General features: G+C 38.2%; 1 protein-coding gene across 1 annotated transcript; it reads right to left on the bottom strand.

The window, feature by feature from the left end:
• Nucleotides 1–3,753: 3,753 nt before the first annotated feature.
• Nucleotides 3,754–12,819, bottom strand: LOC110040075 (proto-oncogene tyrosine-protein kinase receptor Ret-like). Its single transcript, XM_089294369.1, has 8 exons — nt 12,779–12,819; nt 11,616–11,919; nt 9,438–9,548; nt 7,211–7,401; nt 6,700–6,822; nt 5,038–5,108; nt 4,476–4,516; nt 3,754–4,063 (listed from the first exon to the last, which is right to left on the bottom strand). Exons 2-8 carry the CDS (start codon nt 11,911–11,913, stop codon nt 3,969–3,971), a joined length of 930 nt encoding a protein of 309 aa, XP_089150495.1. The 5' UTR covers nt 11,914–11,919; nt 12,779–12,819; the 3' UTR covers nt 3,754–3,968.
• Between the last annotated feature and the right edge of the window lie 165 nt (nt 12,820–12,984).

Below are 12,984 nucleotides of genomic sequence, written 5' to 3'. Positions count from 1 at the left end.
ATGCATGTATGTATGTCTATCTGTCTGTCTGTGTGTCTGTATGTGTGTGTGTGTGTGTGTGTATGTATGTATGTACCGCGCGTTCAATCATTTCAAAAATGAATCGAAGATCTCTGACACCATAGTTAAATGAGGGGAATGGTTACGAGGCCGGCCAACGTTAAAAAAAGAACGAAAGGAGATCCAAGATTTATGCTCAAAGTAAAGGTCCACGACCGTGTGCAGTCTTTTTCTTTGCTCTCATACACTAATTGGTTGGTTTTTTAGACAGAAGTAAATAACTAGATTCAAGTTTTGAGCAGGATTAGGGCCAAATATTGAAGACAAAACTTACAACGAAACACGCTATTCTCGATGTAGTGCTGAACGAAACGAGTTCAACCGTCAGTTCGCAACGGTTACGGTGATTTTGTTTTTCAAAAAATTCATTATCTGCGAGTGTCTTGGAACCACCCTAACAAATTGCACACCAAACAATGGTTACTTTAAGAGCGGCTTAAAGTTTATTTTTTGGCCGTAAAAAAATATTTGACACATTATCCATGTAGACCTACTTAATCTAGCGTTTGCGTTAACATCTTTCTTGTGCAGCCAAGAACTGAATTAAAAGCCTGTGAATACAGCGAACGTCTTAGAATTTTAGGTCGCTTTCGTGTTTGGAGGATGTTTATTTCAAAGTAGTCAAACTATGTATATTTATCAGGGGCATAGCCAGACTTTTGTAAGGAGGAATTACATCTCGCACGAAAAAAGTCACCATCAACAAATAAAGTTTAATCATAAAGCCTTCCAGAACGCATGCGCGTCACGTTTAAGAAGGAAAAAAAGAAAACTACAAATGTGTAAAATAGTATCAACTTTTGCACGTATCTTCGTGTGTGCTTATAGACTTGCAGTCGGTGTCGTGGTCTTAATTGCACGTACTGTCTTAAAATATGGAGTAGTATATTTTGGCCTCATTTGAAAAACGCAATTTGTCAAATAGACCTTACAGGAAATTTTGAAATTCGTAAAGGGAGGACCCGTAACACTCCCCTGGGTACATCCCTGGTTAGTACCAAGTTGCAATTTCAAAAGTGAATGAAAAATGATGCCATTAAAATAACTAATGTAACTGCAATTAAAACACGTCACTACGTATAGGAGTACCTTTGTCTACAATATTCACCTCATTAGCATAAGCGATACAGTTTCCGATGGTGCAACAAAAACATTAGTTTTGACACACTGAAAGAGCACAGCACGATTAAGTGTCCCAAGGAATATCAGCCTGCTCTATTTAATACTTTTCGGGCGACGCAGGTTTAATAACTCAACATTTTACAAAGATTATAAGAGCTCATTAGCACCTTTGCCACCAAGAAATATTGCAGTTTTTGAAAGCCAATTTCTCCTCGAATATTACTCCCAAAGAGCCAAACATTTAACCAATTCCTAAATTTTACAAGCTCAATAAATGTTTGTAGTCATTTCGTGTCTAATGTGAGGCCATTCTGCGCAAACTCGTATGCAATCAGGCTTGGTTTAATTACTCATGATTACATACGACGTTCCTATGCACAAAATTACGTGGGAATCTTCAAAAATTACTTGTAAAAATATAGTACACACCCGTCTTTAGACTGCTGATCAACAGTAGCGACCTACGTAAAACTTAGAATGTTAAAAATACAAACTTACCGAGCTTTCATAAAGCGTTTGCTAGCTTTTCTCAAAACGTCGAAAATTTTTACCTGAAAATACAAGCCTAGCGCAATAACTGATACGGTAACATCAGCAAAAGGATGTTCCAATTCCTAAAAATTCTAAGAACTTATAATATCTTTTAACTCCCAGTATTTTTAACTCTTTTAACTCCCAAATTTTTTACTTGAAAATACAAGCCTAGCGCGATAACGGATACTGTAGCATCAGCAAAAGCATGCTCCTATTCCTAAAAATCCTAAGAACCTATTATCTCTTTTAACTCCCAGTATTTTACCAAGAAACTGCCTTACTTGCGTTATCCTTTTTCGCTTCCTTTATTGTATTTCCTCATTTACATGACTGTTTACTGTTTTGTTTTGTTTTTTTTTTTCAAATGAAAGTTGCGCGAGCGGATATTTCCAGTGACTTTGAAACGAGCTTTTAGTTGCACAACCTCACCTGGATCTTGGCCTTGTCAATTGAGAAAGGTCTCAGTTACTAAACTTTTTGGATCTAAATTGACAGGAGCATCAGTCACTGAGTGAATTGAAGACATACAAATCGATGATGTCACGGCCTATCGAGATACGTAGATACTTGGGAATAAAAAGGGTAGCAAGTAAAGCAACTTAACTTAGTAGCTTAAGACTAAAGTAATAGTTTATCCATGTTCGAGCAAAACACTACATTACGAAAACTGAAAGCGAAATCAATGAATATTTGCTGCTTGGGCAGTGATGAAACTTCTGCTAGTTTACACGACCAAGTCCTCGGCGTTTGCGTATAACTGCGTCTTGTCGAACATCTTCATGTTGATCAGCCGCTTAAGATGAAAAAATAGTTACATCATCAGTATGATAAGTTAACTTACAGCTACACCACATAAATAGAGGCAACCGGGTATATGATGGTTGAAACATCATTCAGCAGCTGAGCCAGGCTGTGTGTTCAATGATCATGAACATGCCCTAAGCATTATGTCCATTGCAGACAAAACTTCTTTCCAATCAGAAGCGATACTCTTCCGAAAGTTTAAGAGCAAAGTCGAAAGGTTCGAGATTCAAGTCTTAAGTCGATATGCATTTGCACCCCAGCCCTAAGTCACCTTCGATGACCTTAAATACTTTGCAATTGGCTACTACTTGTCGAGCCAAAAATGTAACATGCTCAGATGGACTCCGCATCAACCACAGGCTGACAGAACTTAGCGCTTTATCCATTACGAAGGATATAATATTATCGTGCTAAATGTTACTCCACAGCAACTTACTCCAGAAGACGTTGCCAGGTTGTTAATTTTTCGTGATTGCATGTGTTAGCAAGGTCGTAGAGGATTGGGTCAATAATTCACTGTTTCGTCTGGTTCAACAGACGTTCTCGATAAAACAAGTTAAAAATAATGTGTCTTTGTCTTATCCTATCCTGGTTCTCCAAATCCTTAAGCTGGTTTCTCAAATCAGTGAATGTTGGTCTCTCATCCGGGTCATTTTCCCAGCATTTCATCATTATCTGATACCTGGGATAAACAAGAACTTCTGATGGACTGTTTCAATAAATTTCGATGTCACGCGTATTTCCAAATAATAATCACTTCTGCCTAAATGGCTTTCGGAAAGAATTTCCCTTTCCCCTTGGCAAGAACAAAAGTTATAAAAAGTGACTGTACCCCAGGGGTACTCAATCACAGCAGTGTTGAAAGGTGCGAATCGTTAGACTCAAAAAACGTCCTATTGCTCCTATTACTCCCCCCCCCCCCTCCCCCGACTAAGGTTAATGGAATAAATCAATGGCCTAGAACTCAAAACCGACAAAGGTTGTTTTACTTTGCATAAAAATAACTAATTAAAAAACAAAGCATCAAGAGTGTTCCAGACAGGTTTTGCATTAATCTTGTTTTATTCATTCTATAATATCAATCGTTTGGCAGACAACGGTCATTCCTAAATCGTTAAGAAAGGAATTCTGCTTGCCATTTGAATGCAATTTATCTCTGTCCGATTTAGCCCCAGCACTATCAGACATGTACCCGAGTAGTCCAACCCACCCCACCTTACTGGACAATATACATGTAGTTTGCAGGAGACAGTCAGTTCCAATTCTGAGATAACGAATAACAACGATTGCCAACAGGTGGGTGGTTAGGTTCCACTACGCGGTATACGATTACATAATTGCATAACTGACCATAGCTCGACCTTTCAAAATCGCGATATCATGTGCACTGCAGCCTTCCATAAAGCGCTGTCACTGCTGGTTTGATTTTCAAGGAGCAAAACTTACAGTTAGTCATCCACGTGTTGTGGTTTGGGTATTCGTTTCCCGTCCTGAAGCAAGCTTGCAATTTTTCTGCCATCCATTCGTGGATACGGTGACCCACCTATAAGAAAACAACAAAGTCTCGAGTTTATCGGTAAAACCAGAGCAACGTTGGATTTTGTTTGTCGGAATTATGATTCTCGCCTCCATCACAAACGGAGTAACGCAATGTATTAATGAAAGAAGCACGTAATACGTAATCACTACTTCAATTGAAAGCAATCTAAAAAAGCTGTTTAAAAGAGAGGAAACTATTTATTATGTTTTTCCATTGACTAGTGGGAGAACATGTGCACCTGAAACATGATTGCGACTCGTGTTTTCGCTGTATTTTTGTTTGTTTGTTTGTTTGGTTTTTTCTTTTCTTAAGCATCTTCTCGTGTTACAGTAATTCATTTTCTGGAAAATCTCTGTTTCTTTTCCCGAACAGTGCAGAAAAACCCATCGAAGTAATGAGTACTTAAAGATGTTACCTATCGTAAAAATCTCGTAAAGGACAACTCCATAGCTCCATCTGTGAACAAATAAAATGAACAATGACTGACCAATTGATATACAACAAATTTGGTTGAAAATATTTTCCACGGTCACATTACACAATCAAGTTTTGATGTTGTAAATAATTATACCATTCATTTCTCAAACAGCAAGCTTCATGGATCGAACATAAAACTTGAAATCCTTGTTCAACACAATCTTCTGTCACTTATCGGGATTAGCAACCTAGAACAGGCTTAAAGAAAGTTCAGTTGTTTGCTTTTTGTCCATGTGGAGCACTTCAGCAATAAATTGTATAACTAACGATGACGTGAACAAAGATGATAGATGTTGTTTTAGTTTTTACGCTATTAATATCTTCATATTCTATCTGACTATACGAATTTTAAAATCCTTAAGTTAATCTTGAGATCTGTCTTCGATTTTTCGCAAGAACCAATAGAGAGTCTCATGATCACTTCTTACATAAAGTTTACTGTTGGTAACTTCCTGTGGTTCTTATGAAACCATTGGCCAGTCGTGAACAGATCTACTTACACGTCACTTTTGGTGGTGTACGTTCCATACAACAGCGCTTCATAAGCAGTCCATTTGACTGGAAGACGGCCCTAAAGATTGAAGTAGTTCGTAAACAATTCAATTTCAATGTAAATTAGGATCACATTTGCAGCAGAACCTCGTCAAGGCATAGCCTTCCACACGCAAACAAATTGTCGCCTGTCTACGTCTTCAAAGCCTTTTTTTTCTGGCTGGTAAGGTTTTGCACTGTAACAGTAGCATGAGTCTCTCGTCTAGAAGCAACAAGTTATAACAAGAGAACATCAACATATGATTGCTCATCGTAGTTATACACACAGCTTAATGTGAAATAAAAGCCTGAAAAATTCAGGCCTGAACGGGATTCGAACTCATGACTCCTGCGATACTGGTGCAGTGCCCTACCAACTGATTTGGGGAGCAGGGATGGCGCAGTGGTGAGAGCGCTAGCCTCTCACCAATGTCTCCCGGGTTCAATTCACGGACCCGGCGTCATATGTAGGTTGAGTTTGTTGTTGGTTCTCTTCTCTGCTCCGAGAGGTTTTTCTCCGGGTACTCTGGTTTTCCTCTCTCCTCAAAAACCAACATTTCTCAAATTCCAAGTCGATCCTTGAATACACGGACATTTCTGAACGAGTTCTTGTGAACTCCTTGGTGCTCCGTGGGTAAACAAATTACATTTAATTTTTTTTTTTTTTTTTTTTTACTGATATATCAAGCCAAGTGGGAGCTGGTTACATTGTGAGTTCGTAATATACTCGTGTATGATAAAGAATGCAAATGAATATATGAAAGATCGTATATTTGAACTGCGAAGAAAGATATGAAGACATGATCGATCATCGCAGTTAAACACATAACTTAAAGGAGTTGTGAATTAAAGCCTGAAAAAAAATTCAGGCCCCAACGGGATTCGAACCCATGACATCTGCGATACTGGTGCATTGCTCCACCAATAGAGCTATCAAGTCAACTGGGAGCTGGTCACATTGTGAGTTGTTAAATTAAAGCCTGAAAAAAATTCAGGCCTAAACGCTTGGTAGCTCAGTTGGTAGAGCACTGTACATTCATTTGCAAGAGAAGATCAAGGTAAGAAATGTACATGTACCTCGAGATTTTCTTGGTTATAACCAAATTGGTCGACTTAGAAAGACTGGGTTCCACCCTAAGCTTGGATCAATCTTTGCGCATTTTTAGTTCCCGTCTATTTTTGCCATGTAATGAGAAGGAGAAGAAAATAAAGATTCCTTGCAGATTCGGACGAGGAACGATGGTCGTCATCAGATTAAAAGGTGAGTGCCTGTGCCATTTGGTAACAAATTTGACGGGTAATCTCATTCTTGTGCCAAGATGCAGTCACAATAAATATGAAAGTAATCTTGACAAGAAACCGATCCCACCTGCACTCTTGGGCCAATAATTTTGAACCTAGCACACGATTCGCGAGGAATTACGCGGACACCTAGAATATTGGTGTGTTGATTGGGCATTTAAAATAAGGTATAGAAAACTGTAAAGTTATGCACAGCAAATGTCAAATTGTGGAGCCATAGCCAGCTAGTCGGGTAGCAACTGTCGTAAGGTCTCACATGAATGGCTTGATACCCTTTGGGAGGACAATAGAACAAACAACAGAAACAATTCGCTTCTTAGGGTTGTTACCTTTGTCTTTTTTTCATAAATGTTGTCCTGCTGAACATCTCTAGCCATTCCAAAGTCTGTCACTTTACACGTTTCTCTTTCACCAACCAACACATTACGAGCTGCCAGGTCTCGGTGGATAATCTGTTACAAACGGAATACCATTTATTACGTCTGAAACTAACATGTGTAAACATATTAGGTCTGCGGTTATAGGCTTCGCGCATGCGTCAGGAGTTAGGAACACGTGGCGGGCTCGACGGTGTACTTTTATCTCGTTCTACTTTGCTGAGTCCCGTTTGTACCATTGTTTAGAATGAAAGTAAACTAGCAGTAACCAAGGGCCACGGGATCTCTTTACAACATGGACACGAAAAGCCATAAGAACTATAAGCAATAAAATAACATAAATAACGCTTTAAACGCAGGGAAATCTGGTATAACAATAGTAATAATTTCTGTTGTGAAGAGATTTGTCGATAACCTGATTACGAAAAGTGGTGCTAAAAGATTGTAAACATATTTAACTTACAGATTTTGAAGACAGGTAACTCATGCCATCAGCGATTTGCCAAGCAAATTTCATCAGCTGTTGTGACGACAGACCTGTTTGTGGTTTGATATCCGGGTCTTTGTAATAAGTGTCAGTCAGTCCACGGCTCTTCCTTAGGTATCCCAGCAGGTCCCCATAAGGTACATACTCGATTATTACCATTAGAGGCTCTAAGTAAGTAAGTAAGTAATTAAGCTTGCAGCTTGTGGGGTCGTGTGTAAATAAACAAAGAATAATTACAAAATAAGAATTAAAAAGTTTACAATGTGTGATCTAATCTAGTTTAAATAAAAATTTGCAGCTAATAATAATTTACCTAATTATTGACATTGTGTGACTAATAAACGTATACCGATGGGCAGTCGATTCATCTTCTGCAGTATATATATTCGCAAAGCTAATGTCCCTGACCAAAGTAAGATTATTGATCATCTTCACGTAGGGACCAAACCACCCCCCTAATGTTTCATGAAGGCTATATTTGCTTGGTTTATATATCTCTGGCCCAAGTTTGGCAGATGAGCTTTCTTTGTCCTCCAGTATATTTTAATTTGGAAGTTGTGACAAAATGCCAGATTATGACATCATAACTGATGACGTCACCAGAACGTGCTATAATTTTTTGTAAAATCTGATTTATGTCATTGGAAAGGCCTTAAGTCGAGGAGTAAAATGCCGAAAACCGTTTTTTGCTATGATGATTATTTTTTGAGATATGGTATATTAAATATTTTTTTGCTGTCCCCCCCGAAATTTGCTTAACCATACTATCCTTCTTAAGTCAGTTTCTCTGGTTTATTTTTTTTCAGTTTTTGTCTAGGAAGGCTAATAATCTAGAAAAATAGAAAGCTTGATGTTGTCAAAAATCGTATGGTTTTAGAAATTTGATTTTCATCCTTGTTAGGATGGTATTAACAGTAAAAAACGGGTGACGTCAGAGGTTATGACGTAGCAAAACTAATTTTAACACAATAACACTAGAGGGATAATTTTTTATTCTTTTTTTCTTGTTTATTTTTGCTTTAGTCATCTGGCACACCACATGTGCAGCATAGGGATTTTTCTCAAGGGGGGGACCCCATATTTTGCAGAGTTATTTTTCATGTTTAAAAATGCCATATTTCATTTAATTTTTGTGATATTGACAAAATTTTTTCAGGTTTTAACTCCCCTTGATGTGCTCTTTCGAACACATTGTAAAAAAATATGTATATTAAAAACTTCAAAAGTGGCAAAAAACATGACGTCATCACTGTGACGTCACAACTTTGACATTTACTGACATTTTTCACGTAAATATAATTGGAAATACGTCTCCTGCTCATCTGCCAAGTTTGGTGTAAAGAGAGTCAATACTTTTTAAGTAATGCGAAATAATGTGAAATACCCAAGAACTGACGAAACATTTGGGGGGTGGTTTGGCCCCTACGTGTTAGCGAAGCTCTTTACACTGTTCGCCATTCGGCATCCAATCGGTAAGAAATTCCCCAGAATTGTGCATCTGTAAGATATAGAGGATTTCTTGATATTTGATTTAAAATGAGGGATTTCCAGCTTAAGGCTGTTTCTTACATTATAGGAGGATTGTGATTTTGCAATATGTGCGGTCATACAGGGTGGTGAACCATTGTAGTACTTTTTTTAAATGAGTTTCAGAATGGAGTTCTTATAATAGTTTCTTAGAGTGTCCCATTTGGCCCTGGTGAGGGCTTCAACTGATGGTAGGTCGTTAAGAAAGTTAAAAATAACCCTTGCTGCTCTGCCGAGTGTAGTCTTTCGAGTGAGTGGAAGTCATCTGAGCGGTTCATGCCTCCCCATACGGATATACCGTACGTGACTGTAGGGATTATAACTTTGAATATAGGTTTAAGAGATCTTGCTTAGGTAAAAATCTGCTCTTCTTCTAGAAAAGAATAGACATTCAAAAATAACTGTTTCAAACTGTTGTGAAAAACTTGGACGTATTTTCTTTATAATTGAAATAGCCTAATAGAAGACATTTAATTTTTTCGGCAAACATGCTAGATTCTTTGTGCATGGAACTTCTTAGCAACAAACTGTGTTTGATGTATACTCAACGACGGAATCACGTTTCTAATGTGAGAATTTGTCTATTCTTAAATCTAATGAATGGCCTTCTATGACAGGACGTACCATCAATGTTACATTTCTCATGTGTTCAATTCGCAATATTTTAACAGTTTACCAGTTTCTGTGACACATCCCAGTAGTTTAATGACGTGAGGATGTGGTTTGAGTTGCTTCATTGTGTCAAGTTCTCTCAGCAAATCTCTTCTGTCTGATTCGGGAGAATTATCTGGAAAAGAACAAAACTTGAATCAGCCAAAAATGTTGAGCCAGTTTGGTAAATTAAATTCATACTTTAAAAAAAAACGTACCGTTATCTCCTGACGCACGGGGCAATATATTTCTAATTAATCTACAATATGAACGTCAGCATTTCGCCAAAGAGCCTTATAAATTACTGAGACCACAGCCTTAATAACAATAAAACAGACCTGACCAACAACAAACAAACAAATAAAGATGTTTAAAGTAAAAGAATTTTCAAGCGGACATTATAAAAAATAGATGACTTCTCCGCAACGAATTTTGATTTGATGAAGTACTGAACGCCAACGACAACAATTCAGAAACCGACTTCTGCAGGTTGATAGAGTTTCTAAGCAAAACTAATCGCAAGCTAAAAAAATCAAAGGAGACCTATGGCCAAACTCGTGGATTAGGTAATCTAGAGATGAAACATATTGGTGAACTTGCAATTACTGGTGTATTATTAAATGCTGTTAAAACAAGCCGGGTTTGTACCATGCAAGGTCGCACTTAACTTGCAAAGTGTAGGCTTTTTTCGTTGGCTTTTTTTTTGCACACATATTACAAAGACATACGTCCAGAATAGCTAGGGTGGCAAAATTGCAGCAGAACATGGAATGCCCAACAAATTATAGAATACTCCCCCCGCCCCCCTCCCTCACCCTTCCCACACACCCAGATCTTGATGTTGATCTGCCTGCTGGAAAAATTTGCATGTATTCAAGTCGTAGGAGCTCACAAACGTTTTTCATTGCATTTCATTCAAGGTTATAGGTAAGGTTTCTTATGAGACAGCACTTCTTTTCCAATGTGGAACCGTTTGTCTCTATATATATTGTATGTAAAATACATCAAAATAAGCACACTCTTTTGCAAGCATTTTCAGTGTTGATCCGACAAACCTGTCGACCATAAATATGTGTACCAAGAATAATAATAACAGTTTTATTAAAGTGTCAATGTATTTAGTATTAACTAATAATTGGGGACAAGCTCACAGGGGGTTTCTTTCCCTTTGTTACCTTTTCAGTCAGGAAGCAAAAGTGTAAACAAAAGACAGGGTAAAAATCATTTAAGCTTATCAAAATCAAGTATTTGGGAGTTTCTTTCCAAGTTTATGTGCATTTCACATCCCACTTAGAGTTCAGATCAATGTACTAAAATAAACAAGACAAGTATAGAGAACACAACTTTAGTCTAAACTTTACTCGATGCCGGTTGAACATGGACAACTCAACATGAAAAACTTAAGTGTTTAAACTGCAAAGCGGTGAAGGAAGGTCCTGCTTGATTGAACGTTGGATCTCACAGCAGATCTAATCAGCCAAACTTGAAAAGTAAAACGATAATACGTCACTACTGCAAAGCTGACACAACGTCGTACAGTTAAAACAATATTTCGACTGGCCTCAGGTTTAGATGTTACTAAATTATAAAAATGAAATTACAATATTAGACAATGGTGCTGATGTTTGTCTTGCATTCAATAGCCGTTTCGTTCATTAAAAGTTGTTCGTTTCGCTCATATAAGCTCTTTAAGGTCGAGGAATGAGACACACTCTCATCAAAGCTTACCACATTAGCTTTTCAGGTCACTTTCCAGCAAACAAATGCACATCTCCTGGTCATTTTGAACACCTGGACGACTCAAATGCTCATGAAATTCAGCCTTCAAGTTGGCCATAATACTAATTCGAACATTCGAAGTCAACTCCACTTCAATTTTGCACACTTCGTGTAAAAGCTACAAAATCATCAATATTCGGGCTGGCACGATGCACGCATTGAGTAGTAGGCTCGCACTGACTGCACAGTTACTATTCCAATATGGCGTCGGGCGCGGTTACTATTCCAACATGGCGTCGGACTCGGGCGCTCTCGTTCGGGCCGACTAATTACGAGCAGTGTCTACACCTGAGTCAGTGAGTGACACATTTGCATATCGGAGTCCCCGCAACAAACACGTTTCTACGCTTCGCGTATCCACGAGTTTAAAAACTAGTTAATGAACCCTAACAATACCTAACAGAAAAGAAGAACAAAGACTTACATTTAAGCATTTTGACAGCAACTGTCATCTTTCCAGGCCTGCCTCGAAGTCTTGTTGCCGTTCCCTTGGCAACCTGGCCAAAAGCACCTTTACCAATTATCTTTTCTATAGTCACGTGTTGCTTTTCAACTTCCCAAGAAGGTGTTGTTGGATGAAAAGGCGCGTCCTCAGCACTTTGAGCAACACGTTGTGTTTCGTCGCTGGCTGTAGTTGCTTTTGATAGGTCCATGTATTCTGAGCGAGGCTGGGTGGAGTTACCGGGATTAGGACTACTTGTTTGGAGATCGTCCAATGCCATTTCATTCTGTAAAAATATGTAAGGGATATACAAGCGCTTTCCACATCATATATTAAAGGCTCTTTCTCGCGATCTTTAAAATATTTTTTTCTGGGGTATTAAGTCAAAAGAACGCTCGAGAAAAGGGTTTTGTAAGATATAAAACCAACACAGTAGAAATAATGAACCGAAAATAGACAAGGAAGTTTAGAAGAAAGGAGCATTGCAAACCTTGAAAATTTGGCACTTTTTTTTCATTTTTTTTCCTCTAAAACACACTTATAAATCCAGTGAAACCGCTCATAACTGCTCTCTACCATCCATTTTCTCCCTCACCCCTCCCCCAGCCCGCTTTTCAGGACACACATCAAAGCGTTTGTGTTATCTTTATCACTCCCTGAGACACAGACGGGCTTGATGAGTTAAGGTATATTGATCCCCATGACAAACAAGTTTGTTTCAGTTTGTATAGCGAGGTCTGAAACAACAAACTGTTTGTAAAATTATCTATAGCCCCCTTTCTTAGGTCCCCTTCCTTCCTTAAAATAATTATGTCCCCTAATCGCTCAAAACTGGTCCTGAACCAATGTCAATTTCCTGTGGCTACCTTTCTAAAGAAATCAAGAAACGCACACCAATAAGCAGCCACTGGCAATGTTGTTCTGCAAAACTCAAAAACCATGGAGTTTCTTCCGCGTGGAAAATTTTCATGGAGGCCGCGATTTGCATCCTTACAAGCACTATTGCCTGGCAACGCCATTCCAATAGTGCCCAAAAAGAACATTAACTTAGTACGACAAACGAAACTAAACCCGCCTTTTGACAATCAAAAATTACGCGGTAGAATTGCTTTATTGCTTTCAATAAAAAACCGACAAAGGCTTACGTCATAAACACCTCTCTCTTCTTTATAGCGCCTGAAATAAGAAAGAAAGAAGAAATACATTTCAAAACGTGAAAATTTAAACATGTCATACGGAAAATTGGCATTCAACTCCTCTTTTCTCAGTGTTTGGAAATGTGGTCAAACACGGCCTTTCGTGTTTGATGTATTGCATCATAAATAATCAAAGGAACAACTACTATAAAAGC

Source organism: Orbicella faveolata, unplaced genomic scaffold, assembly GCF_042242905.1.
Source record: "Orbicella faveolata isolate gen_17 unplaced genomic scaffold, um_ofav_v1 contig_25, whole genome shotgun sequence".
Lineage (NCBI taxonomy): Eukaryota > Metazoa > Cnidaria > Anthozoa > Scleractinia > Merulinidae > Orbicella > Orbicella faveolata.
This window is presented reverse-complemented; position numbering and strand designations above follow the sequence as displayed.

Excerpts from the sequence above, each read along its gene's own strand:
- LOC110040075 (XM_089294369.1), bottom strand. The coding sequence starts at position 11,913 with ATGGCATTGGACGATCTCCAAACAAGTAGTCCTAATCCCGGTAACTCC. Across the intron at positions 9,549-11,615 it reads TGCTGTCAAAATGCTTAAAT|ATAATTCTCCCGAATCAGAC; the intron begins GTAAGTCTTTGT and ends GTTCTTTTCCAG. Across the intron at positions 7,402-9,437 it reads GGGATGTGTCACAGAAACTG|AGCCTCTAATGGTAATAATC; the intron begins GTAAACTGTTAA and ends TTACTTACTTAG.